The sequence below is a fragment of the Simochromis diagramma genome, unplaced genomic scaffold, assembly GCF_900408965.1.
Source record: "Simochromis diagramma unplaced genomic scaffold, fSimDia1.1 OVJJ01000352.1, whole genome shotgun sequence".
NCBI lineage: Eukaryota > Metazoa > Chordata > Actinopteri > Cichliformes > Cichlidae > Simochromis > Simochromis diagramma.
This window is the reverse complement of record NW_024386759.1, coordinates 1030116-1056546: the sequence shown is the minus strand read 5'-3', so window position 1 is coordinate 1056546 and position 26431 is coordinate 1030116. Positions and strand designations below refer to the sequence as shown.

The window sequence follows — 26431 nt, the reverse complement described above, 5'->3', positions numbered from 1 at the left end:
ACCCCTCTACATTGTAGCCACAGCTGCCCTGGGGCGCACTGACAGAGGCGAGGCTGCCGGACACTGGCGCCACCGGGCCCTCTGACCACCACCAGTAGGTAAACACGGGGTTAGTATCTTGCCCAAGGATATTTGGCATGCAGCCAGGAGGCAGCCTGGGATCGAACCACCGACCTTCTGATTAGTGGCGGACCTGCTCTGCCACCTGAGCTACAGGTGTTTTGTTTTTCTATGAAAACATATATTCTCTGCTTCTATTTTGACTTCATTAGACATATTCATTGATTTACTTCTGTGAGTAGAAGAGCATGCATCAGCATTCAGCTCTGTGCCTCTGTCACCAAACCGCAATGGCAAAATTGCTCAGAGCTTCTAAAGAAAACATCAGAAACTAGTGGGTGGTAGTTTTAACCTCCTAAAAACCATCTTTTACTGTAGTGTTGTATATGTTTCCTTTTTCTATTGCAAAGACAATTGACACGCGAGGTTCTACTGGCCTTTGCATTAGTAGCTGGTAGCTACCTAAACTAGCTATGATCTGAGATATTAAGTTATTATAAAAGCTGATGTAACCCAGTGAGTTTACACGACTCAGTAATGCACTACAACATGTTATTGTTAATTGGGATTTATCATTACTCTGTTAATCACTGAGTTGATCAAAAATAAATCAATAATAAAAGATAAATACTATAAATATAAGAATAAAACCCAAAGAGTATATTTAACACCCCTACTGGTTAGGAAGGAACAAGCCCCGCCTTCCCCTGCTCTGTACCGTCACGTGCTCAGACACAGAGACGGAGGTGCACGAGACCATCGCTGATTTTCACCGCCAAGCTTTTCGCTGGAAAATAACTATTAACTTGATAAATTGAGCAAATATCCATACCGGAGATCTGCATGGACCTTGGAGAAACGGACCTGATTTATTGTGAACATTTCGGACCTTGAAACCATCGCGATCTGCACGGGAGCGGATGAAGTGGACAAGATCCTCTCTGAGAGTTGAACATTAGAAGTGTGCTGGCTAGGTTTTTTTTTATGGGATCGTGAGACCTGGATCTCTTCCTGACGAGGAAGATGGCGAGCCTTTCCCTTTGAACCGAACCACAGCCATTCCGAGTTGGCCCAGAAGGGCAGGTTGCTCTTCTCTCACGAACAATTGCAACAGTGCGGTAGGACGAAATCGCACCAATCACAACCTATTGGATTTGACTTGACTGAAGACTGACTATTAAGCCGGCAAGACTGACATATCTGAGCTCAGATAGGATTCTGATTGTTATTATTATTGCTGTCACTGTATTTTATTTTATGATTTCATTCCTGTTCATGAAATGCTGTTAAATTGTTGCTAAATAGTTTAATATAATTCATAGCAACTTTACCTGTGGCTCCAGTCATTCTTCTCCACGCAACTCACTTTATCCCTCCTACGAATCTAGCTATTGGCCCATTCTTTCCATCTTACTTTAATTTCCCCTACCCTATCCTGTACTTGGCTACACTCAGTTAACACACTCAGAGACAAGGTCATAGCTTAATAAAGATGCATCAGAATAAGAATACTTCACTAATAATTTACTTGGTCTGTAAATGGCAGTGTGTAAATCATAGTGTGACGCTATTCTACTGTAACTGAACTTTTGAATGTAATGAACAATTTTAACAGACATCTTCATTTCCTCAGTGAAAGTGCACCTATGTAGGAAATTTGTTATTAATTCTAAAGCTACCTTTTGTTCTGGTAAATTAAGGGGTTTAAATTTGATTTAATGAAAAAGCATCCATTTATCTCAGTATACTGATACTCTATGTATGTATGTATTTCCTGATACACAAGTGGACCATTTTCATAAACACTGCATTGCCACTGAGTGTGCGTATACAAATATTTGATAAAACTCCCCACATTGTATGCATTTGTAAATTACAATGGTGTGCAACTATATAAAGTCTCATAGCATCATATTATAATCATCTGTTTTGATATGTGTATTTCTATGCTCACTAGTTCATTGAAATTGTTATAGTTTTTATGTTAATCATTTATGCTAACTGTAATATCATTAGATTTTTTGGTGAGCTTCTCTGGCACTAGCGCCCCTAAATTTCCACAACACTACAAAAGCTAAACTGTTAAATTATGAATACAATAACAGTGAGTGCATTTGTGCAGCTAATATCACCACAAGTCAGTGTTTCTAGTTCAGCAGGTGAGAAGATATAAGATGCTTAGTCTCACCTGGACAACTTTTGTTCAGCTGCTGTACTCAGTGTTTTTCTATCTTTGTCAAGGTAAAAGCTGCTTCGAAGTATGTGGACGTGCCTGTAAGTATTCATTTTACATCGCTGTTGTAATGTATGTGTGTACAGTATGGGTCATTGTGCCTTTATCGAGTTTTGATTTGCTCATCAGATATATTTTGGAGCACTAAGAAGTACTAAATCTAAATTCTGAAAGTTTTGGTGACTGTTTGGCCTCAAAATGTCATCATTAATCCCAGTCCCTGTTGTGTTTGCATGACTCACATGCATGTGAGTGCTGTTAAGACTCATTTGTATTGTATCACTCAACATATAATTCCATCCCTGATTCCTGATTCCATTTCATGAAAAGAATTTGAAAATCCACTTCATATGTGAGTTACATGATGACATGTGTAAATATTTTGATATTTAAAAAACGACATAGAAAACCTAATAGTTCATATTCGAAAAATAATATGACGTGACATTCAGAGATAATTTGTTTACTGGTCACATCTCCCCCAAAGCCTCAGCTTACACACGATGAGTCATCACCCTCTCACAAAGTTCTCACAAAGAAAATTTCTGCCTTTGACTTTAAAATGACATTTGCTGTTTTATATGATGTATACAGTGAGTGTCGGGATTTCCATTTGCTGAAATTCCATCCATCTGTCTATTCATCCATCCAACCATTCCAGTTAGGGTTGCCAACTCCCTGAAATAAAAAATAAGGGACGCCTAATTGGCCAGGGCTGGGCGACCCGATTGTCTTCACCCTTCCCAGTGTGGGGAATTTCTTAGCTCTTGTTTTTGTGTGTGTAATTATTTTTTAACCATTTGACAAAGTGCATACCCTTTTCAGCTCAATACTTTTGTTTCTAAATACGGAACGATTCTGTTTTTCAAGGGACGGTTGGCAACCCTAATTCCAGTGGACCCACTGCTGATTGGAGGTGTTGAAGGGATCCAGTGTAGAGAGTGTGTGTGTGTGTGTGGTTCTGCAGCATACTTAAATGGTGTATTCTGTCATTCACTGGTGATTAAATCAAATCTGACTTAAATCGCTGTTATATAAATTTTTTATAATGCTATATATAGGGATGGGTACCGGTATCCGGTGCCATGATTTTCTGACATAAACGGTAGTAACCAGACCAAAAAGCAGCGCACATTTCGGTGCTTTATTTTGGTGCTTTTTTTTGGTGCTTTTTTTTTTCCTAAGATGTCATACACCTTGGATTCTAGCCAATCATTTTAACTTTGCAAGCATAGTAGGCGGGCCCAGGTACGTACGTTCTTTTAGAGCAGAGCTACAGATTAAAAATGCCCAAGGTGAAGCGGTCAAAGTCTGGCTGTACTTCACAGCAAAAGATGCAAACTCAGCAGCCTGCAACAAGTGCTTTCAGGTGATACTGTGATACTGTCAAAGGAAGTAGCACCTCGAATCTGATGAAACACCTGGCGACGTATAGCATTTTGTTAAAAGCCGAGAAATGCACCTCACACCGAGCACATCTACTGCTGGTGTGGTGCCTGTTATCGGACCCGGAGTTAGCAACATCCCCCAAGAACCCGAAGAGTTGCGTCTTAGCCACTAGCCCTGCCAGTGTAGCAGAAATGATGAGGATGATGATGGCAGCAGCAGCCGTTCTTCTCTGCGTGAGTAGCTTAATGTTGTTCGTGTGTAATTTACGTTGAGTAGGCTAACCACGTTATTAAATTAATGCATGTGAGGTGAACTAGCAAACACCGTCGTAGTTACATGCGGCTGTCTTCTTGTTTGATGGCAGATACTCCCTTCACCCTGGCCAAAAAGGCTAAAATGACCAAAGAAAAAGTGGAAAACAGCTAAAAATGAGAGGTTTTTGGACAAAGTTTGTGTTCTTCATTCTTTAAGCACCGGTTCGAGCACCATTTAAGCACTGCAACCGTTTCAAAAGTACCCGTTTGGTACTGGTATCGGATAAAACCTAAACGATACCCATCCCTAGCTCTCTCTCTCTCTCTCTATGTATAAAAAACACCCAGCACGCCCCTGCGGGCGGTTTTATCCTTCAAGCTCGGGTCCTCTACCAGAGGCCTGGGAGCTTGAGGGTCCTGCGCAGTATCTTAGCTGTTCCCAGGACTGCGCTCTTCTGGACAGAGATCTCTGATGTTATTCCCGGGATCTGCTGGAGCCACTCGCCTAGCTTGGGAGTCACCGCACCTAGTGCTCCGATTACCACGGGGACCACCGTTACCTTCACCCTCCACATCCTCTCGAGCTCTTCTCTGAGCCCTTGGTATTTCTCCAGCTTCTCGTGTTCCTTCTTCCTGATATTGCTGTCATTCGGAACCGCTACATCGATCACTATGGCCGTCTTCTTCTGTTTGTCTACCACCACTATGTCCGGTTGGTTAGCCACCACCATTTTGTCCGTCTGTATCTGGAAGTCCCACAGGATCTTAGCTCGGTCATTCTCCACCACCCTTGGGGGCATCTCCCATTTTGACCTCGGGACTTCCAGGTTATACTCGGCACAGATGTTCCTGTACACTATGCCGGCCACTTGGTTATGGCGTTCCATGTATGCCTTGCCTGCTAGCATCTTGCACCCTGCTGTTATGTGCTGGATTGTCTCTGGGGCATCTTTACACAGCCTGCACCTGGGGTCTTGCCTGGTGTGATAGACCCCAGCCTCTATGGATCTTGTACTCAGAGCTTGTTCTTGTGCTGCCATGATTAGTGCCTCTGTGCTGTCTTTCAGTCCAGCTTTGTCCAGCCACTGGTAGGATTTCTGGATATCAGCCACCCCCTCTATCTGCCGGTGGTACATACCGTGCAGGGGCCTGTCCTTCCATGATGGTTCCTCGTCTCCCTCCTCTTTCTTGGGTTTCTGCTGCCTGAGGTATTCACTGAGCACTCGGTCAGTTGGGGCCATCTTCCCAATGTATTCTTGGATGTTCGTTGTCTCATCCTGGACTGTGGTGCTGACACTCACCAGTCCCCGGCCCCCTTCCTTCCGCTTAGCGTACAGCCTCAGGGTGCTGGACTTGGGGTGAAACCCTCCATGCATGGTAAGGAGCTTTCTTGTCTTTATGTCAGTGGCTTCTATCTCCTCCTTTGGCCAGCCTATTACCCCAGCAGGGTACCTGATCACAGGCAGGTATATATATATATATACATATATATATATATATATATATTAGGGGTGCAACGATATTCGTATCGATATTGAACCGTTCGATACAGTGCTTTCGGTTCGGTACGCATATGTATCGAACAATACAACATTTGTAATTTATTTTATCAACTTTCCTTCTGACGATGCTGTCTGTGTTGAGCGCTCAGTGAATCTGCGTTCGACTACTCCGCCTAGGCTGCACTGTCGAGCGCAGATCCACTGAGCGCTCAACACAGACAGCATAGTCAGAAGGAAGAGCGCAGGGCAAGCTAGCAAGACAGAAGTTAAGCTCTCCTTGCAACATTCAGATCTGGCGTTTGGAATTATTTTGGTTTTCATGTGACGTATGACCCTGAAGGTAAGCGAGTCATGGACTAAAGTAAAACAGTATGTTGGATGTGCCATGCAATGCTCAATTACATGGGTGGGAACTAGTGTGTTAGCGCAGTTAGCTCGTTAACTTGTTGGCCGTCTAGCCCCATGCACGGGGCGATCGGCGGTAGCTCGTTAACGGAGATTTGCCGTGTTGTGGCGTTAAGGTCATTTCAACGAGATCAACCTGAAAGCACTAGTGGGAACACAACGAATATGACTGCACATTTACGCCGACATCATCCTAGTGCAAAGACAAAAACAACAAGCATGCTACTAACTTTAGCCGAGTCATTTAGACAGCTGTTAGCACATGATTCTGCTTATGCTGCTGAGAATATAGCCCAGAAGAAGCGGATAGTATAGCTTTTATTTTGGAAAGAGCCATTTCTCTGTAATAAACTCTCTTTTCCAAAGATGAGTGATTCCTCAATCAGATACAGGGCTTGCAATATCGCTAGCCCGACGTCCTGGAGCTAGCGATTTTTTCAGTCGGGCTACCAAAATCTATCTCTGCCCTGCCCGTCGGGCTATTGTAGGAAGGAAAAATATATGTCAATGCTGTTGCATTCTTTCAGAAATGTAGCTGGGTAATTATGTCATTGGCATCGGTGAGCCACTGTCAATATGTGACATATTGAAATCGCGTTTGAATTTGCGCTTGTTTTTTTGCTTTCACTTTGCAATGGTGCGAACTGTGTATAGAGAGCGACAGCACTGATCTGTGAGTGATGATAATTTGTGCACCAATTCCTCTGACATCGTCTTATTAATCGTTAGCTTACTATGCAAACATGACAAGTGAAATCTCCCGCAGCAAGCTTAAACATGTGAGAGGTTGATCGCGCAGAGAATCGCTGAGCTTATGTGAGTGCGTGTGTAAAAGCAGCAGGATTTATATTTTAGTTCTGCTGAGCCAAATAAGACAGGTCAGGGTGAAGAAGTGACAGCCAAAGAAAAGCTTACCACAAAACGGAGAAGTTATGACAAATCAGACTATAAGGCAAAAAGAAAGTGCAGCTTTATGGTTTCATGGACAAAATAATTTCTGTGGCTGCAATATGACGAGCTAAATAACCAGGGCTGCACATAAGTGGTCCGCAGGTGCGCATTCGCTGTCAAAATAAAAAACACGCACAAGGGTTAGGGTTAAATTTAAAAACTGTACTTTTGAGTTAAAATATATATTTATAATTTTAATAAATGACAAATTAAAAAGGCATGAACATTTTTTTTGTATCGAAAAAATATCGAACCGTGACACCAAAGTATCGAACCGAACCGAACCGTGAATTTTGTGTATCGTTGCACCCCTAATATATATATATATATATATATTAGGGGTGCAACGATATTCGTATCGATATTGAACCGTTCGATACAGTGCTTTCGGTTCGGTACGCATATGTATCGAACAATACAACATTTGTAATTTATTTTATCAATTTTCCTTCTGACGATGCTGTCTGTGTTGAGCGTTCAGTGAATCTGTGTTCGACTACTCCGCCTAGGCTGCACTGTCGAGCGCAGATCCACTGAGCGCTCAACACAGACAGCATAGTCAGAAGGAAGAGCGCAGGGCAAGCTAGCGAGACAGAAGTTAAGCTCTACTTGCAACATGGACCTCATTCAGATCTGGCGTTTGGAATTATTTTGGTTTTCATGTGACGTATGACCCTGAAGGTAAGCGAGTCATGGACTAAAGTAAAACAGTATGTTGGATGTGCCATGCAATGCTCAATTACATTGGTGTGAACTAGTGTGTTAGCGCAGTTAGCTCGTTAACGTGTTTGCCGTCTAGCCCCATGCACGGAGCGATCGGCGGTAGCTCGTTAACGGAGATTTGCCGTGTTGTGGCGTTAAGGTCATTTCAACGAGATCAACCTGAAAGCACTAGTGGGAACACAACGAATATGACTGCACATTTACGCCGACATCATCCTAGTGCAAAGACAAGTGGAAGCAGACAAAAAAAAGCAAGCATGCTACTAACTTTAGCCGAGTCATTTAGACAGCTGTTAGCACATGATTCTCCTTATGCTGCTGAGAATATAGCCCAGAAGAAGCGGATAGTATAGCTTTTATTTTGGAAAGAGCCATTTCTCTGTAATAAACTCTCTTTTCCAAAGATGAGTGATTCCTCAATCAGATACAGGGCTTGCAATATCGCTAGCCCGACGTCCTGGAGCTAGCGATTTTTTCAGTCGGGCTACCAAAATCTATCTCTTCCCTGCCCGTCGGGCTATTGTAGGAAAAATATATGTCAATGCTTTTGCATTCTTTCAGAAATGTAGCTGGGTAATTATGTCATTGGCATCGGTGAGCCACTGTCAATATGTGACATATTGAAATCGCGTTTGAATTTGCGCTTGTTTTTTTGCTTTCACTTTGCAATCGTGCCAACTGTGTATAGAGAGCGACAGCACTGATCTGTGAGTGATGATAATTTGTGCACCAATTCCTCTGACATCGTCTTATTAATCGTTAGCTTACTATGCAAACATGACAAGTGAAATCTCCCGCAGCAAGCTTAAACATGTGTGAGTGCATGTGTAAAAGCATTTCAGTTCTGCTGAGCCAAATAAGACAGGTCAGGGTGAAGAAGTGACAGCCAAAGAAAAGCTTACCACAAAACGGAGAAGTTATGACAAATCAGACTATAAGGCAAAAAGAAAGTGCAGCTTTATGGTTTCATGGACAAAAGAATTTCTGTGGCTGCAATATGATGAGCTAAATAACCAGGGCTGCACATAAGTGGTCCACAGGTGCGCATTCGCTGTCAAAATAAAAAACACGCACAAGGGTTAGGGTTAAATTTAAAAACTGTACTTTTGAGTTAAAATATATATTTATAATTTTAATAAATGACAAATTAAAAAGGCATGAACATTTTTTTTGTATCGAAAAAATATCGAACCGTGACACCAAAGTATCGAACCGAACCGAACCGTGAATTTTGTGTATCGTTGCACCCCTAATATATATATATATATATATATATATATATAATGCTTTATATTTGATATTGTCTTAACCATAGCAATATCATAACATATTGTGCGAGATCTTACTTATGAAAATAATGTCTGCTATTTTTGATGAATTTAAATGGAGCATTTTGCTTCCCTGGTGATGTGAGAATGTTTGTTTGTGTGTTCTTGTTCATCTACAAATATTTGACCATACTTTCACATCTACCATCATGATCCAGATGGTCCTGGGTGTTGTATTTCCACATTGAATGTCCCCACGTTTCCTTCCCCAAATGTCCATTCATATGTATGTGGCCAGACACTGACAGCCATCCGTGCCTCATGCATCCATCTCTGTGCCGCATACATTGTGAGTCCTTGTTGTACAACACATGCCCATTCTGCTGTCAGGTTGGCGGCGGTGGTGTTTGCATGTGTCTGTGTGCGCGCCAGTTCTAGATAAGCTGCCAACACTTTGGCCCTTGAAAAATGCCAAATATCAAATTAATGCCTTGTCAGTAAATCTGAAGAGCCACTGTGTACGCTGGCAAGGGTCACAGTTTCTGGACCAGCATGCTAATTGTGTTCTCATCGTACAACATTTGAGTTACGCTGGTTAAAAATGGCAAAAAAAAAAGACTCATTCACACATTGTAGGCATTACTGCAGATGTGTTATCCACATTTAGTGGGAGATGGCAATGAGTTGTTTGGATGACTTTTTGGAGTCCTGATGAATGAAATTCAAGCACAAAAGGTTAAAAGAGTGTTATTTTGTGAAATATGAAAATGGGAAAATATGTTGTTCTTAGAAAGACAGCTAAGGTGCCAACAACTGCAATGTCCTCCCAATATAAGTAAGTAAGTAAATTTTTATTTATATAGCACATTTCTAGATAAAAGATCACAAAGTGCTTCACAAGGTATAAAACAAAAACAGACGAAAGTTAACAAAATGCAATACTAAAAAGATGTGTTCTTAGTTGTTTTTTTGATATTTCAGATATCAGAGTGGCGGGCCTCCTAACAGGCTGTTGTCCAAGTGACAGTTCCCCGTTCACGTTGCACATGCCCAGACTGCAGAGACTAGTTTCAGTCAATCTCAACTCTGTCACAAGAGCTTGGTGTGCAACCCTGTAATGACCGAATGTTCCTCCTTCCCAAAATAACCCTCAACGATTTGTGAACCATCTCGGCTCGAATGTAGTAGAGCTGGCTTCCACTTGATTATGAGACAATTTATCATGTTAGATCTCATCATCAATAAATACGGTTTCTTATCTGATTTTAATGGTTCTGCAACTGCTGACAACCGAGACAGTAAATCAACATGTGTACTGTGATCATCACTAAGCCAATATGTTTATGGTGGCAGTGTGAAAATGCTGCTGCTAAGCAGGTACGACAACTAATATACTACTGCTAATACTACTGTGCTTAAGCACATCAGCAGACTGATCAGCAGACTGCAAAAAATCACAACCCACACAGACAGTGAGACTGGTGGGTTGAACTGAATTTCCCGGAGGAACCTAGTGGAATAGTAGTATTGCTTAATATTTACTATAATACACTGATGAAAACTTTGCTCTGCTGTGGGCACTAGAGAATATTTGGTAGCACTTTCTATCAGAGCTCATCAATAATGTGATAGTCGGATATTATGGTGAAAACAAGAAGGGAATGATAGGGAGATAAGTTATTACCACTTATTTACCAAAGTTATATCAAAGTAAGAACAATTTCTTTCATCAACAATAGTTATACCTGCATTTAGGTTAAGCTAAGTAATATTACACTTAGATTTGTGAAACAGGGTAACAGGGTCCTAAAACTCCCAGCTGCCAAATCCAGGTTCAACACTTGAAATCAATTCCAAATCTAACATCTATTTACAAAACCTTTGCAGCTGAGACAAATGTCACGCGGCTTTTGCTTGTGTTGAAAGCTATCCCAGCACCTGGATGTTGTGCATGTGAGCCCCTCACTTTAAAAATTTTGGCCCTTTCATTGTGAATAGTGTGACGTCCCATACCATAATGTAAAAAGCAAGGTAGCTCCTGGTTCTGGTATGCTAGTGTTACAGCTTGAATGTTATATATTGAAACCAATGTGATCCTCTGGCCAGCTTTATTGGCCTTTGCAATATTGCCAGTGCCAAATGCATCGATTGTGGTGACCACTTGGGAAATAAAGAGGTTAACACTTTAGTATACAATAGTAAGGTCTCAGTTAATAATTCATTCATCATTTATAAATGATGAAGTTACAATTTCTTAATAGTATTATTGCACCAAACACGTCTTTTAGAAGCAAAGGTTAATGGTTTGTGGTATAGGAAATAGGTATCAGAACAATAGTAGGCAAGTATTCAGATGAACATTGATACACATAAAGATTACAAAATGAACTACTTTTGTGTGTTCATAAAGGTTTTTATAAATGCTTATTTCGTATTGTACTTCATGTTAAATTCAGTCAGTTACTAATAGCTGACTAACTATTTTGTTTAACCACATTTAAAATGAGAGACAAGCTATACCTCACAAAGCTTCAACAAATCAAACTGAAAGGTCAGCAGGACCAAACAATCCTCAGCTATCTAACAGAAAAAGGAAACAAAGCACAACATGATATAGAACAGATTCACAACAAGATGCACACCCTTAAGGTTAACAAAATACTGAAGTGTAAGTAGGACCAGTTTGAGTTTGTAGGATGGGAGAGACACACTGAGCATCCGGAGTCACAGCGTACTTTAAGTGGAATATGAAGCACCTTCATTCAAAATAAAACATCAATATTGTTATCACAAATCATCAGTGAATATGCCACAGTGCTTAAAAATCAAGCATGAACACCACAGAGTATTCCTCATATTAATAGTATTAGTATTCCTCTCTGTTAATAAAGCAGTGCATGGTAATGTCTCTGAAATGTTTAAGAGTTTGGAAATTCTTTACTTTGTTCCTCAAGTTCAGTTTTCCTTTTGTTTGTAGTCAGCTAGCTTTAGTTAGACAAGTGTAGCACTATAGCAAACTTTTCCGTCACTGCCCATTTCAAGGCTAAAAACTCTGCCCATAAAAACTTATGGGCAGAATAACGAGATTCACTCCTAGACAACCCACCGCTTCCATAAGCTATCACCCTGGTCTGGCCATTTTGCTCTTAATAGAGTGCGGCGCCAAGCCCTGTAGTGCTGGTGTCAGTATGGAGCGTATATAGCAGTTTAAGGTCAGCAAAACCCAATACAGATGCAGTACTGAGCTTTTCAATGACGATTTTGAAAGCAAGATCACAAGAGGGAGTCCATCGCTCACCGAAAGGTGTCTTGAGGTCATGGTACTGGACAGACTTAGCTTTAGGCTTTGTGCTTTTGTGCAAAGGAGGGTAGCCTGATGTTATGTTAGTGAGGGGCTTAAAAATGCTCGAATAGTTCTTAATGAACCGCCTGTAGTACTCTGAAAAGCCTAAGAATGAGCGGAGCTGTTTAACATCACGGGGCACCGGCCAGGTGATGAGATGAGGTAGTCTTTATTTGTCAGTTGCAGGTCTTTTGCCCACAACCGAGATGACAGACCTTGCCGACCGTACATACAATACACAAACATCACATTGGGGAGACAGGTCAGGCCAAGTAGCGAGGAAAAAAAAACATTGAAATGTGTAACATAAAAGGGTAATACAGGAATGCACAGATATCAACACACCATAGCACAATAAACACAGACAGCAACATGGGAAAGAGTTCCAGTGTGTACATCTGATCTGGGACCGCTGCAATCTTTCGACTGTGCCTCCAACTGACCCGATGTCCAGATCAGAGGGGAGGTAAGCCTTGGAGGTGGCGTTGGATCCGGGGTAGGGAGGGTGATGCGTCAGTGAGTGCTTATCAGTATCAGTATATGTATGTGTGTGCGTGTCCATAGTTCAGCTGAGACAGTGTCCTTCGCCCTGCCAGGCTAAGTAAACAGTCTTCCAGCCAACCCAGGTGGCCTTGCATGGAGTGGGAAGGAACAGACTAAACACAGTTGTTGTGTATATATATACACAATGCATGTAAGGTGAACTAGCAAACTGTGTTTGTATAGACATCTGCATCTGTTTCAGTGACTGTCTGTTCATGAGACACTGCTTTTGTTTTTGTGGCGCTAAAGTGCCTCCTCATTCGTGTGCTTTTAACTTCTTGTCGGTTTTCTGCAGTACACAGCAGAAGCAATAGCTCTCCAAGAGTGGGTGGCTCCTTATGCTTTAGCTCCAACTGCAGTTCCGTTAGCAAGGTGAGGGCTTTTCACCGTGATCTTGGAGGGTGGTCATGAAGCGTACAAACAGTTCCTCACCATCTTCGATGGTGCCAAAAGCTGAATCCAGAGGTTTAAGATAGTCCACAGGGGTGGCTTCTGGCCTAAGGGGGTGAATGACATCAGAAGCAGGAGCAAGGAGACTTTCAAGGATCTTACGAGTTTTTTCCAACTCAGAGAAAGAAGCATCTTCCATCAACAAGTCAACATGAGAACGCCATGTTTCATAGTCAGCTTCACTGTAAGTTCTGGGCATCTTGCCAGATAAAGCTCTGAGTCTTAATGTAGAGTGAGCATGTGATGCCTTTTCAACACTCTTGACAACATGCTCGACTACTATTTTCTGAACCTCTGGTGGGCTGAGGTCAGTTGGACTCAATATTTGAGGTGTCAACCCATTCAGGTTGGAATGTGCCCTGAATGGGTTCAGGAGGGTGAGACAGTTCAGTTAAAACTGAAGGTGAGATTCCAAGTTGTGTGGATCCTACCACAGGGCAAGTCTGATCAGCAGTGTCATTTTCAGGGTTTATTTCAGCTGTCTCAGCAGCTTTAATGGTCTTCCCTATTGTGGACATGGCCTCCCGCAACACTTCCTCGAAATCCTTCCCAGTTAACTAGGCTAAACCTTTCAGGTTGCTAATATAAGCTTCAGTAACACTGCCCCCTACGGTCTTGGTATAGACGTCAGTTAAGGCTCGAATTTCGGTAACTGACATCTGGATTCTCAGTGGACTGTAAGAGGTAAGGCAGCTTAGGTGCTAATATTTCAACAGCTATTTCAAACTCTACAATCTGACTTTTGTGGAATGCAGAAGAGTCATCATCGACAGCGAGTACTCTACGAATAGTACCATGTTGTTATAGAAACTCAAATACCTCTTTGTCTATCTCTCTATCTGCAACACCGCTAAAAATTAATGCATTTGGTACTTTAATGGCATACTTGTTGACAAAATCCATTTTCACAGTATGTGAGTCTGATCAAAGGGCAAAAAGGATTCCAATGTTGTCACACAACACTCTAGGCTCCTGGCTGGCTCGCCACTTTTTATTCTATGTAGCACTGGTGATGCAATACTAGTGGGCATGTAAGACCTGTTAGTGCTACTTCTAGCCTTTTTTGCATGTAGTACAGGCAGCATAGTTACCTTTAAGATAGATCGGAGAGGTTCTAGATTCGTAGGAGCCAAAGGTGTCTGACAACAGAGGACTTGTACATAGTAGGTGTAAAAAACAAAAACAAAATTGCATTTATTAACAGTTATCAAAGTTTAGCAGGTTGTGCACATTTAACAAAAGTAGAGTGCGCTTCTTGGAAACAAAATTGAATAAAATAAACCCCATGTAACAGGTTGCCATTGGGGATCCACACGCAGGACTCCTGATTTGCAAGTTAACAATAAAAGTTTATTTACAGTTTCTTCACCGAGTGTATTTACAGGCTGGGGGATAGTGCTATATACAAGACGTGAGGGGGCAGGGCTCCAGGGATCCAGGGGAAAAGGGGAGTCACACACACGCTCCACTCCGACCTCTCTCTCCACTAGTAACCAGTCGCTCCTTCCACACACCGCTCAAGGAAACACAGGGATGGGTCCGGGAAATCTGGATACAAAGATAAACACGTTAATATCTAGCACGCAGGCACGAGAAACCTGACAAGAGTTTAACAACGATCCACCGCTGAACAACAGACCTCTTACCTCTTAAGAACCAGCTGGTCTTGATGAGGTCCAGGTGTTTCCAATACAAGGAGGCGTGGGCCGAGAGCGTGAACCCACCATGAGTTCCACCCCAGCAAAACAGGAGAGAGAGAGAGAAACAAAGAGAGAGAAAGAGAGACCGAGAGATAGGAGCATAATGATCAGCCCCTTGCTGATCCCCCAGGCCGTGACACCCCACAAATGGTCGACCCAAGGATATATTGTCTTTTGTGTCCTTTTTTAAAAGTCAGTTGCAGTCTCTCAATGTTCAATAGTCACTCAGTGTGTTTGTAACCAGTCGGGTTACAATCTACCAGTTCATCCGGCTCTTTGGGCTGGGCTCGCCATCCAGTACTGGAAAAGGGATCCTCGATTCTTCTCAGGTCCTCAAAACCAATCCAATCGAAGTAAGCAAAGAAAAAAAAACTGACCATGTAAAGCAACAAATGCTACACGGGGCTTCACAGTGCTCACGTTGGCTCACGGCCTTCGGAACACACTATCACTCTTATTATTTTCACCGAAGAAGGACTTTTACTATCCAGTTAGCTTCTTCACCGCACGGGTAATGGATCTTTCACCGTCTCTGTCTCTGGTGTATCTGACTGGTACACGAAAGCACACACAGGTGTCCAAGCAGCGCACACAGGTTGGGGGAAGGTCAGACCAGCCAATGATTGGTTGCTCAGTGGATCTAACAAACACACTCTAAAGGACAAAGTCCTGCCTCTACACCATTTATCCACATATTAGTTAAACTTATGTTTACATGCTTTTTATTAGTATTTATTATATTTAATAAATATAGACATGTATGGAATCCACAGAAACCTCAGAATCTCAGCTAAAATGTCATATAAACCATTTCTACAACCACCAAACACACCGAAAACAAGCCGTGATTAAACGAGCAGTTACGTAAATGCGCAGAAGTCCGCTAAACAAACAAAAACGAACCAGAAATTCTTCAGACTTCATGTAACCGGCTAAAGATAGGCTAGTTAGCTTCCAGGGCTATCACTGACTCCACACACCAAGTTTCACCACAATCAGACCAAAATTCACTGAATGAGCCGCAAAAGAAGACCACAAAAACACACAGCGGTGCAAATGCGCTAAGACAGAAATTGGCTTACCGTCCTGAGTTCCTCCATTATTTTCGCCGGTAGCCGGTAGCCACGTGATTACCAGTAGTTACCATGCCTACCTAGCCACATCAGAGCTGTTTTCCGTCAACAACCTCCATTTTAGACCCACCTACAGACACGTGACTGGACAGACGCCACATGCAGTAAATTTGGTAAAAACGTGGGTTTTGGCATTACAACGTCTGATTGGTTGAAGTGACGTGAACGTGGCATCATTACTGTGAATCTATTGGCTTAAACGATTAAAAATAGGGGTCAATCATGCAAATTGACTAAAAGAAACCAAAGTTACAGCCCCTCAGAGTTTAAAGGGCCAGAGACCAATTAAACGCTTCATGCGCACTGCAGAAAAGGGCCATTACCATGTAAATGTGTGGTTAATTCTTCAAAAATCTATTTTAAAAAAAAGCATTTTTAGGCCTGTTAATAAAATTTATTATTAATCTGCTCTTTAATACCTAAAAAAATCAACTGGCATGGTGTCCAATTGTGTTCCAAAATTGGACATTTTTGTACGTCTGGATATTCATATATTGACAGGGCTGTAATTTTTCACTGTTTCACTTTAGAAACATAAATCTTTGCACAGATGATGTTTATATGTTGGTTACTGAATTTCTGGAACCAAATGTGATCTGAGGCATATTTTTTAAAAGAGTTATATGCTAAAATTAAAAAAAAAAAGAATTGGGCGAGGATAAAATCTACTTACTTTTTCTGTGTTCCAGTCTCAGTAACTTTGACACAGTAATATCTGCTTCAATATTTACACCTCTGATGAAATTTCCCAAGTGTTAGATTTATTTTGATACCAAGATTGTAAGGACAGCGTTTGTAATTGCAGAGAAATAATCAATTAAATTTGGGCATTACATTTTCCGAGCAGGAAGCTCAGAAACCACCCTGGGGCTTAAGAGGTTAAGATAATATTGTTTCTCTTTCTGTCTTAAACACAGCTAAACACACTCACATTACGGTCCAACATCCATTTCGATATTCTGTTTTTAAGTGAGGTATTTTTGCATCATGCAATAAATGTTTGTATTTTCTGTATCACTATGAGCTTTGTCTGTTTCCTTTCTCTATTGTGAAGATAACTGAGACTTGAGATCCGGCTGACCTTTCACTTTCATTTGTGAATGCTTTGTAAGGCAAACCTTGTTGTGTGACCTCAATTAATTTGAGATCACACAAAGTACTAAAGCTAACAGCTAATAAAATAAGTACACACTCAACCAACTAGTTTCATATATGCATACATTTCCATCTAAGTTCTTCTTTCATCAGTTGCTAAATGATACCGTGAACTATGAACAGCTGTTTAATAACTTTTTTGTAGATGACATAAAATTTCATAAAAATGCTATTAGTAAACATGTACGAGCGTATTACGCCATAAAAATATCCATGTTTATAAATTACATACCAGCGAGTTAAGTATTCATTAATGCTTTACTAAAGCTTTTAAGTGTATAGTCATTATAAAGTGTCACCATGAGGAGTAAATCATGTACCTTCCAAAATACACTTTGTAATTTTTACTGTTTTTCTAAGCAAAGACGATTTTTATTTGATGTCTTTTTCTCCTTTTTCCGGGTTATTTACAGAAGCCAGGGATGGATGTAGCTGACAGTTATGTGACATTGGTCCGTCATTCCCAGGACATACTGCGGGAGAAGGTCAATGAGGAGGTGTATGTAGAGCGAATATTTGATGTAAGTAAGCTACAGCATTGCCTCTTTTCTCCAAATCAAAGAGTAACACCAAAGTTTCATTTACTTCATTTGCGCTTAATGTGCAGCTGTCAGGTAAATATTTAGTTTCTCATCATTGCAAGTGAAAAGAGAACGGTAAATGTTCGCAAATATTAAAGGTTTGCTTGGTTTTTTTAAGGTTTTTTTTTTTTAATTAATATATAGCTAGAGGTGAGTTAAACAAACCAAACACACAGCACTTTAAGCTACTGCAGTTCTTACATTCAGTGTAACAGAGATTCCAAATAACAAACATAGGCAACGAGACTGGCTGTTTGTTATTTGTTACTGCTGGACAAGAACAAATGCCAATAACTGCAAGCAGATAACTCCAGGAGGATCCAAGGCCTGCACAAAAGTGTACAAAAAAATAGTTCGCTCTTTCTGCATGTGATATATACAATGAGTGAGTTGATATATTTACAAAAAGTGCCATGTAAAGATCATGTAACAGGCACAAAGCCTGACATGACTAAGGCCTCTTCGCAAGAAGTACACAGAGTTATTACAGACGTTTGGAGGCCAAGGACAAACAGAAATGCTGCTGGAACCCAAAATGTCCAGATGTTGACAGGAAAACATACAGCAGCTGATATTTCAATATGTAAGCTCACAAACTCAGCCATGCGCAGAGGGACATTCAGAGACTGTAAGAAAGTGGAAAGGTCACAGTGTCTGCAAAACTGGCAGTTACTAATGTTTTGTAAACTCTGAAAAGTACACAGCGCTCAGGGCTTTTGTTAACAGGTGATACAAATTCCCACAGTCAACACTCTACTCCATAGCTTAGAGTGCATTGACGTATATTTCAATTACTGCCTCACAGGAGAGGAGAGAAGCCAAATGCAAGACACTGACGTTGACACCCAGGTTTGTGAATGTGATAACTCAGGGATGAGGCAATGTAGGAGTTTGAAATTGATACCTCAGTGCATCTATTAAAAATCTCGGAAGGTCTCATTGACCTCAACCGTAAGGTCAAAGGTCAATGAGATTCATGAGAGTCAAAGTTTTCTGAAAATCTTGTGAATGCGCTAATTTGAGAATGAGGGGAAGTAGGTTTTTGAATTGATGCCTTAGGTGTTTCTATGGCAAGCCGAGGGGTAGCACTGGCAGCCGACAGTACTAGTTTAAAAACCTCTGGTTAACTTTCATGCATTACAGTTATATTAAAGTGCATTAAGACAAACCTTAAAAATTTACAGTACTGTTCAAGAGTCTTGAGCCATCTAACATCTATTTGTATTTTGATAGAAAAATGAAATATAGTTACAGTGATTTACTGAAATGTTCAAACATACGTGGAAATACAGTTTATAAAACACTGTAAAGGCAGAGTTTGTACTCTGTTTGAAAGTCGATCTTTGGTATGACCAAGTTTACTCTTCAACACCATCTGAACTCTGTCCAAGTCCACTTGTAATTTCTGTAACTACTCCTCAAGAAAGGTTCTTCATGCTTCGTGAAGGACATTTCAAAGTTGCTCTTAGATGTTGGCTGCCCCCTGTTATGTTTGTCATCAAGATGATCACACACAACTACCATAAACAGGCCATAATATCACTATTAGAGAAAGAGACAACTTTTCCCACTCGTGGGTAATTTAGAATCACTGATTAACCATCTTCAGTAACTGAATGTCTTTGGACTTTGGGAGGAAGCCGGAGAAAACCCACAAAAATGGGAGAACTTGCAAACTTTACACAGAAAGAGATTCGAGATTCAAGCCCAGGCTCTTCTTGCTATGAGCCCACAGTGCTAACCACCATGCCACCACACTGCCAGCTTATAGTTAGGACTGGATTAGGTGATCATGAATCCACCCTTAGAGGCATCCCTTTTTCACTCACTGTGTGTTTATACACCACTATGCCTTTAATTATGAGTTATTAATAATCTTTGGCTCTCTTCCACAGCATGTCTTTTGTCCTGTCTCCGTCCCCTCACCCAAACTGGTCAATGAGCTTTGTAATGCCGGAGGTTTCTTCCTGTTAAAAGGCAGTTTTTCCTTCCCACTATCGCCAAAGTGCTTGTTCATAGAGAGTCATCTGATTGTTGTATTTACCTTACAATATAAAGCACCTTTATAGGGACTGTTGTTGTGATTTGGCACTATATAGATAAAATTGAATTGAATTGTTAACCCCTTCAGACTTGTTGCTGATTTCAAGTCCAGTTCTTGTGTAGTCTGGCATGCTTCAGCCTGTTCTGATGATTCTGTTCCTTTGGCTTCTGGACAGCCGTCCTTCCAATGAGACCAAATCTAATGAGAAACAGGACATGGATTAACTGATGGGTCATTTGCATCACTGTGTGATGTCTGGATTTTTTTTCTGTATTTCCCCATTGTTAATGTGCTCTAAATAGTTTTTCACAGCTGTCACTTCTTCTTTTGCTCTCAACTTGTTTAACTGCTGGGATGTTTCACTCGTGTTTGAAGCTTTCTGAAAAATGTGGCTAATCACAGTTAGATTTGAAGAGCTTTTCCCCTTAATAAACTTCTTTGTTTAGTGTCACAATTTGTTTGATGATTTGAAAACTGTGTGACAAATATCCCAAAAAGTTTCATAGCACTTTAGGTGTCATATTTGATGACTTTTCTTGGCAGAGTTTAATTTAATGGCCTGGCTTCCTGTCTTATTAAACATACACTTCCAGTCACTGTGACCAAATAGTTCAGTCTTTGTTCCATTTGACCACAATAGAAAAGATTTCCATCTGGGCAACTACAAATTTCTGCTGAGTTTAAATGTATTGATTTTGGAGCAGGTTTTTTTTTTTGTTGTTGTTGTTGCAACCCTTTCTGTCCCGTTCTGTCTTGCTTCACTATGGACAATGACACTGGTGTTCCAGTAGTTTCCAGTTCATGGCTGACCTGAGCCTTGGTAGTTCTTCCTGAACATCCTAAAACATGTTTTTAGCATTTTCTTCTGATTTTGGCAAATAATGAACTTGTTTTTTGTTTATTGGTATTCATGCCAGCAAAGGGCAGCTACCAGTTATAGTCAATCAGCATCATTAAGAATAATGTAATAGGCCTGGGTTTTGCCAAGTTAAAATACAATATAGAAAATTCAGCAATACCTATTAAATAATGTAAATGTTTTTGTGTATATTTGACCCTGTGTAGACCAGAAAAAAGTAATTCAAACTTGTGCACCCAATATTTGTTTTTAAAATCACTGAAGATTTTAGACAGCTGTAGGAGCCATTCCACCCTGGAAAAAGAACAGTTCAAAGGAATCAAAAGGGCAAAATAAGCATTACATTCACGCCCGTGGTGAGTGTGTACACATTTCTGACCACAACTATAGGTGCTTTTATTATGCATGAATGACTCATAGATTGGTATCAAATGGTTTAACAAACACACAAAATGTTCAACACAAAATGTTAAGGCACAAGGACTGGACTGCAAATGAGTGAAAAAGCAGCTAATGACCAAAAAAGCCTTTATAAGACTTTCAGAAGACCTTGGGAAACCACTGCTCAAAACCGCTTTAAAAAATTATGAACATCTGGCTCCTTGCAAACAAACTATAAAGTAACAAGGGGCTACTCAAGACTTTCACAGTACTAATACTGTGTATACTACTGTATTGACAATAAAGCTCTTGAATCTTGAATGAATCTTATTGAATGCAGAAATACCCGATTTTTCTGTCAATAGTTTTAAATGGTTATTAACCCTTTAAAGCTGGTCAGAGCAGCACGCTCCGTTTTGCTCAACTATTTTTAAATCCCTGTAGAACTGGAACCACGTAAGCTAGCGCAATAATTTTTTTTGCATATGAAACCGGAGGAGTTGTACTTACATCTTATGCCATCAGCTTGTACTAGGTCACGGTTTCCTTCCACATATGGCTTTGCAAAAACTGCATAAAAAGCACTGGCAGCAGCAAAAACATAATATTCCAGAAACAGGCTTTGCCGATCTGATCAGCTGTTCATAACACTTCCTACGTTAGAATAGACGTCAACGTGAACTATCGCATGTCCGCTATTACCTGCCCTAAACCGGAAGTGATGTCATTTTCGCGGAAATGTAGTTTTTTTACCATCAGGGCCTCATGAGCCTATACTTGTGTTTTTAAAAGTTATGTTTGACTTTATGACTTTCTGTGTCGTTTCTGCGATGCTTCGGACTCATATTGCACTGCTGGAAATAGTTTATTTTGATGCATATGCTGCTTTTTTGCAAATTTGCATTATAATATTTATTTTCGTTTTTTCTACAGTATATAAAATTGGTGTATTTTAAAAATAAAACTATGAAGACACTCAAAATAAATTTCCTGTGGTGGGAAACTATTTTGTGCAACTTTTTTGTATTTACAGTTTTGAGGGATAAGCCTCTTAAATTTCTCTAACTAGAAATATATGTTAAAAAAACAAAAACGATTTTGAATTTTTAGGGTGTGTTCCAACTACAGGGGGATCACACTCCTCAGCCTCCCTGGGAAAGTCTATGCCAGGGTGCTGGAGAGGAGAGTTCGTCCGCTAGTCGAACCTCGGATACAGGAGGAACAATGCGGTTTTCGTCCTGGTCGCGGAACACTGGACCAGCTCTTTATCCTCTCCAGGATACTTGAGGGTGCATGGGAGTTTGCCCAACCAGTCTACATGTGTTTTGTGGACCTGGAGAAGGCATTCGACCGTGTCCCTCGGGGTGTCCTGTGGGAGGTGTTGCGGGAGTATGGGGTGTCTGGCCCATTGCTACGGGCCATTCAATCCCTATACAACCGTTGCAAGAGCTTGGTTCGCATTGCCGGCAATAAGTCGGACTCGTTCCCGGTGGGTGATGGGCTCCGCCAGGGCTGCCCTTTGTCTCCGGTTCTGTTCATAATTTTTATGGACAGGATTTCTAGGCGCAGCCAAGTGGCGGAGGGCTTTCGCTTTGGTGGCCTCAGAATCTCATCTCTGATTTTTGCGGATGATGTGGTTCTGTTGGCTTCATCGGGTGAGGGCCTCCAGCTCGCACTGGAGCGGTTCGCAGCCGAGTGTGACGCAGCGGGAATGAGGATCAGCACCTCCAAATCTGAGGCCATGGTTCTCAGCCGGAAAAGGGTGGAGTGCCCACTCCGGGTCGGGGATGAGTTCCTGCCCCAAGTGGAGGAGTTCAAGTATCTCGGGGTCTTGTTCGCGAGTGATGGGAGAAGGGAGCCGGAGATCGACAGACGGATTGGGGCTGCGGCTGCAGTAATGCGGACGCTGCACCGGTCAGTCGTGGTGAAGAGGGAGCTGAGTGTAAAAGCGAAGCTCTCAATTTACCGGTCGATCTACGTCCCTACCCTCACCTATGGCCACGAGCTGTGGGTAGTGACCGAAAGAACGAGATCGCGAGATCTTCCTCCGAAGGGTGGCTGGCCTCTCCCTTAGAGATAGGGTGAGAAGTTCGGCCATCCGGGAGGGGCTCAGAGTAGAGCAGCTGCTGCTCCACATCGAAAGGAGCCAGCTGAGGTGGTTCGGGCATCTGGCAAGGATGCCCCCTGGGCGCCTCCTGGGCGAGGTGTTCCAGGCATGTCCCACCGGGAGGAGGCCCCGGGGCAGACCCAGGACACGCTGGAGAGATTATATCTCTCGGCTGGCCTGGGAACGCCTTGGTATTCCCCCGGACAAGCTGGAGGAGGTGGCTGGGGAGAGGGAGGTCTGGACCTCTTTGCTTAGGCTGCTACCCCCGCGACCCGACCTCGGATAAGCGGATGAAGATGGATGGATGGATGGATTGTAGTTTATTGCATTTTTTCGCAATTAATGTAGTTAGTATGGACTTAATGCATACATATTATTAAAATTTGGGCTATAATGGTTGTATTGATGTATATCAACTTGAAATGCTCCCAAAAATGGCTCCACAGCATGTAAAAATATAATATAAGCTCTGGCGGACTTGGTTCTATGGTAGGTCTTAAAGGGTTAAAAAAAAAAAAAAGGATAGAGTTTTTTTTAGTTTTTTTTTTAGTTTTGTTTTCTTTGTTTATTTGTCTGTCTTGTTTTGTCTAGAGAAAAAGGTGGCATAAGTTCTACTAATTTGTAACAACTGCGATATCTGCTTCTAATAAAACATATATTTACACATATTCTTAAACTCTCTAAATATAGTAGTCAGGTGTTATATATATTAGTCAATAAAGAAAAAACAGGTTTCCTCAGTGTTCATAGTTTTACTGTAAGAGATAATAACACCAGGAAAAAGGGAAAAACATTCATTTGGTGAGTAAAAGAGACATACGGCTGCTTTCCAAGTCAAAGTTTTTTATAAAACACAAAGAGAAAGAAGTAACATGTATTTACAAGAATGTATAGTGAAAAATATAATATAAAAACAAACATGCATCGCCTTCAAAAATTCGAAGATACTTCAAATAAATTGTCGTTTGAATAAAAAAAAAAGGATAAATGGTAAATGGGTGCAAATAACTTTGTTGTTTGCAAAACTGGTGCATATGATTTTAAAATTGACAATTTATATTTGCATTTAAAGTTATATATAACTTTTTCTACTCAGATTTTATGTTTTTTGTCTGATTTTAGATCAATTGCGTTAATACAGTAGTCAAAATGAAAACATAACTGTAAATTCAGACACGTGAGGTTGTGCTGAAAAGAATGATACCAAACAAGGCAAAGTAAACAGTTTTTAAAGGTAAAATGTGGAGGAAACATCAAAAGTAGTTAAAAAATGGCCAATTATACCCTGGACCCCAGAGGGTTAAACATTTTTTTAAAGTAACGCAATAGTTACTTTTCAAGTAATTAATTACTTTTAGAATCTTGTAACTCAGTTACTAACTGAGTTACTTTTTTGAAGAAGTAACTAGTAGCTATAATTAATTACTTTTTCAAAGTAACTTGCCCAACACTGGTCATAAATTGTATAGGTACACTGCACAGTCACTCATATTGCCTAACCTACTGATAGAATTTCATTTAAAAACAAACTTTTGGGTTTTGTCTATGTCACAAATATTTCAATCCAGTGGAATCCAGTGGGTGTGAGACAAAGCTGTCTCACACCCGGCTTTTGGGAAGTCTGACCACAACGCCATCTTCCTCATTCCCCAGTATAAACAAAGCATACGGAGGGAAGACGTGACCAAGAGGGAGGTAAAACGGTGGACTGCCCAATCAGAAGCTACGCTACAGGACGCACTCAACGACGTAGACTGGGACATGTTCAGAGCATGCGCAGTCGACATCAACGAGTTTACGGAAGTAGCAGTATGCTTCGTCAATATGCTAGCGGAGGAGATTATCCCCACTGCGAGAGTCACCACATTCCCAAACCAGAAACCGTGGATGGACAGATCGATCCGCACTGCAGTAAACGCCAGGACCGCCTCCTACAACGCGGGTCTCGCCACTGGCGATATGAGCGCCTACAAAGCGGCCTCATACGGCGTGCGGCGCGCAGTGAGAGATGCCAAACGCAGGTACCGGGAACGTGTGGAGTCCCGCTTCCACCAGGGCGACACACGGAGTATGTGGCACGGACTACGCACCATTATGGACTACAAAGCCAGGGACACTGCGCCGATCAACGCCGACTCTGCATTCACCAACGAGCTGAATCAGTTCTACGCCCGTTTCGAGGTTAGCCAGGCGGCTAATGCTATCTACCGCCTGACTACCGAGGACAGTGACGTCATCAGCGAGAGCCCGGTGACCAGCATCGCGGAGCATGACGTCCGAGCGGCACTGAGGAGAGTGAACACAAGGAAAGCGGCGGGGCCAGACGGCATCACCGGCCGTCTGCTGCGCTGCTGTGCTGACCAGCTAGCAGGTGTGTTCACTTACATCTTCAACGAGTCCCTGGCGAAGTCTGTGGTCCCCACATGCTTCAAAAGATCCACCATCATCCCTGTGCCCAAGAACAGCAAACCCTCATCCCTGAACGATTACCGGCCAGTTGCACTGACCTCGGTAGTAATGAAGGTGTTTGAGAGGCTGCTGAAGAACATCATCTCCTCCTCCATCCCAGACACCACAGATCCGCTGCAGTTCGCCTACAGATCCAACAGATCCACAGAGGATGCCATCGCCCACGTCCTACACACCACTCTCAGCCACGTGGACAAGAAACAGGGTAACTATGTGAGAATGCTGTTTGTTGATTACAGTTCAGCGTTTAACACAATAGTGCCCTGCAGACTGTTCACAAAGCTGAGGGATCTGGGACTTAACAGCCGTCTGTGTGAGTGGGTGTTGGACTTGGGCAGGTGGGCAGGTGCTTCTCCAACAGCATCACCATCAACACAGGAGCACCTCAGGGATGTGTCCTCTCGCCACTGCTCTACTCCCTCTACATTTCAGACTGTGTGGCCACCCATGGCTCCAACACCATTGTGAAGTTTGCTGACGACACAGTGGTGTTGGGTGCCATCTCCAACAACGATGAGGCGGCCTACATGGATGAAGTGAAGAATCTGGCATCGTGGTGCCAGGACAACCACCTCCAGCTGAACGTCAGCAAGACCAAGGAGCTGGTGGTGGACTTCAGAAGGGGTCAGCACAGAGACTACAAGCCCATCATCATCAATGGAGCTCCAGTGGAGAGGGTGCAGTCCTTCAAGTATCTTGGTGTCCACATCTCCTCAGACCTGACATGGGCTGCCCACATTCAGGTCCAGACCAAAAAGGCTAGGCAGCGCCTGTATCACCTACGACAACTGAGGAAGTTCAGGGTCTCTCCAAAGATCCTCTGGATTTTCTATACAGGCGCTGTGGAGAGCATCCTCACACAGAACATGACATCGTGGTTC

At 41.9% G+C, this 26431-nt stretch overlaps 1 protein-coding gene across 14 annotated transcripts in view; it reads left to right on the top strand.

The window, feature by feature from the left end:
- LOC120731893 (calcium-dependent secretion activator 1) overlaps nt 1-26431 on the top strand; it is a 324336-nt gene that overhangs the window by 260170 nt on the left and 37735 nt on the right. For 13 of the 14 annotated variants that reach the window (XM_040029354.1, XM_040029310.1, XM_040029241.1 and 10 more), the window contains 2 exons: nt 2302-2334; nt 17523-17630. In XM_040029354.1, coding sequence (XP_039885288.1) covers nt 2302-2334; nt 17523-17630 — 141 coding nt within the window. The remainder of the gene's footprint in view (nt 1-2301; nt 2335-17522; nt 17631-26431) is intronic. The other variant, XM_040029299.1, reaches the window with a different exon arrangement.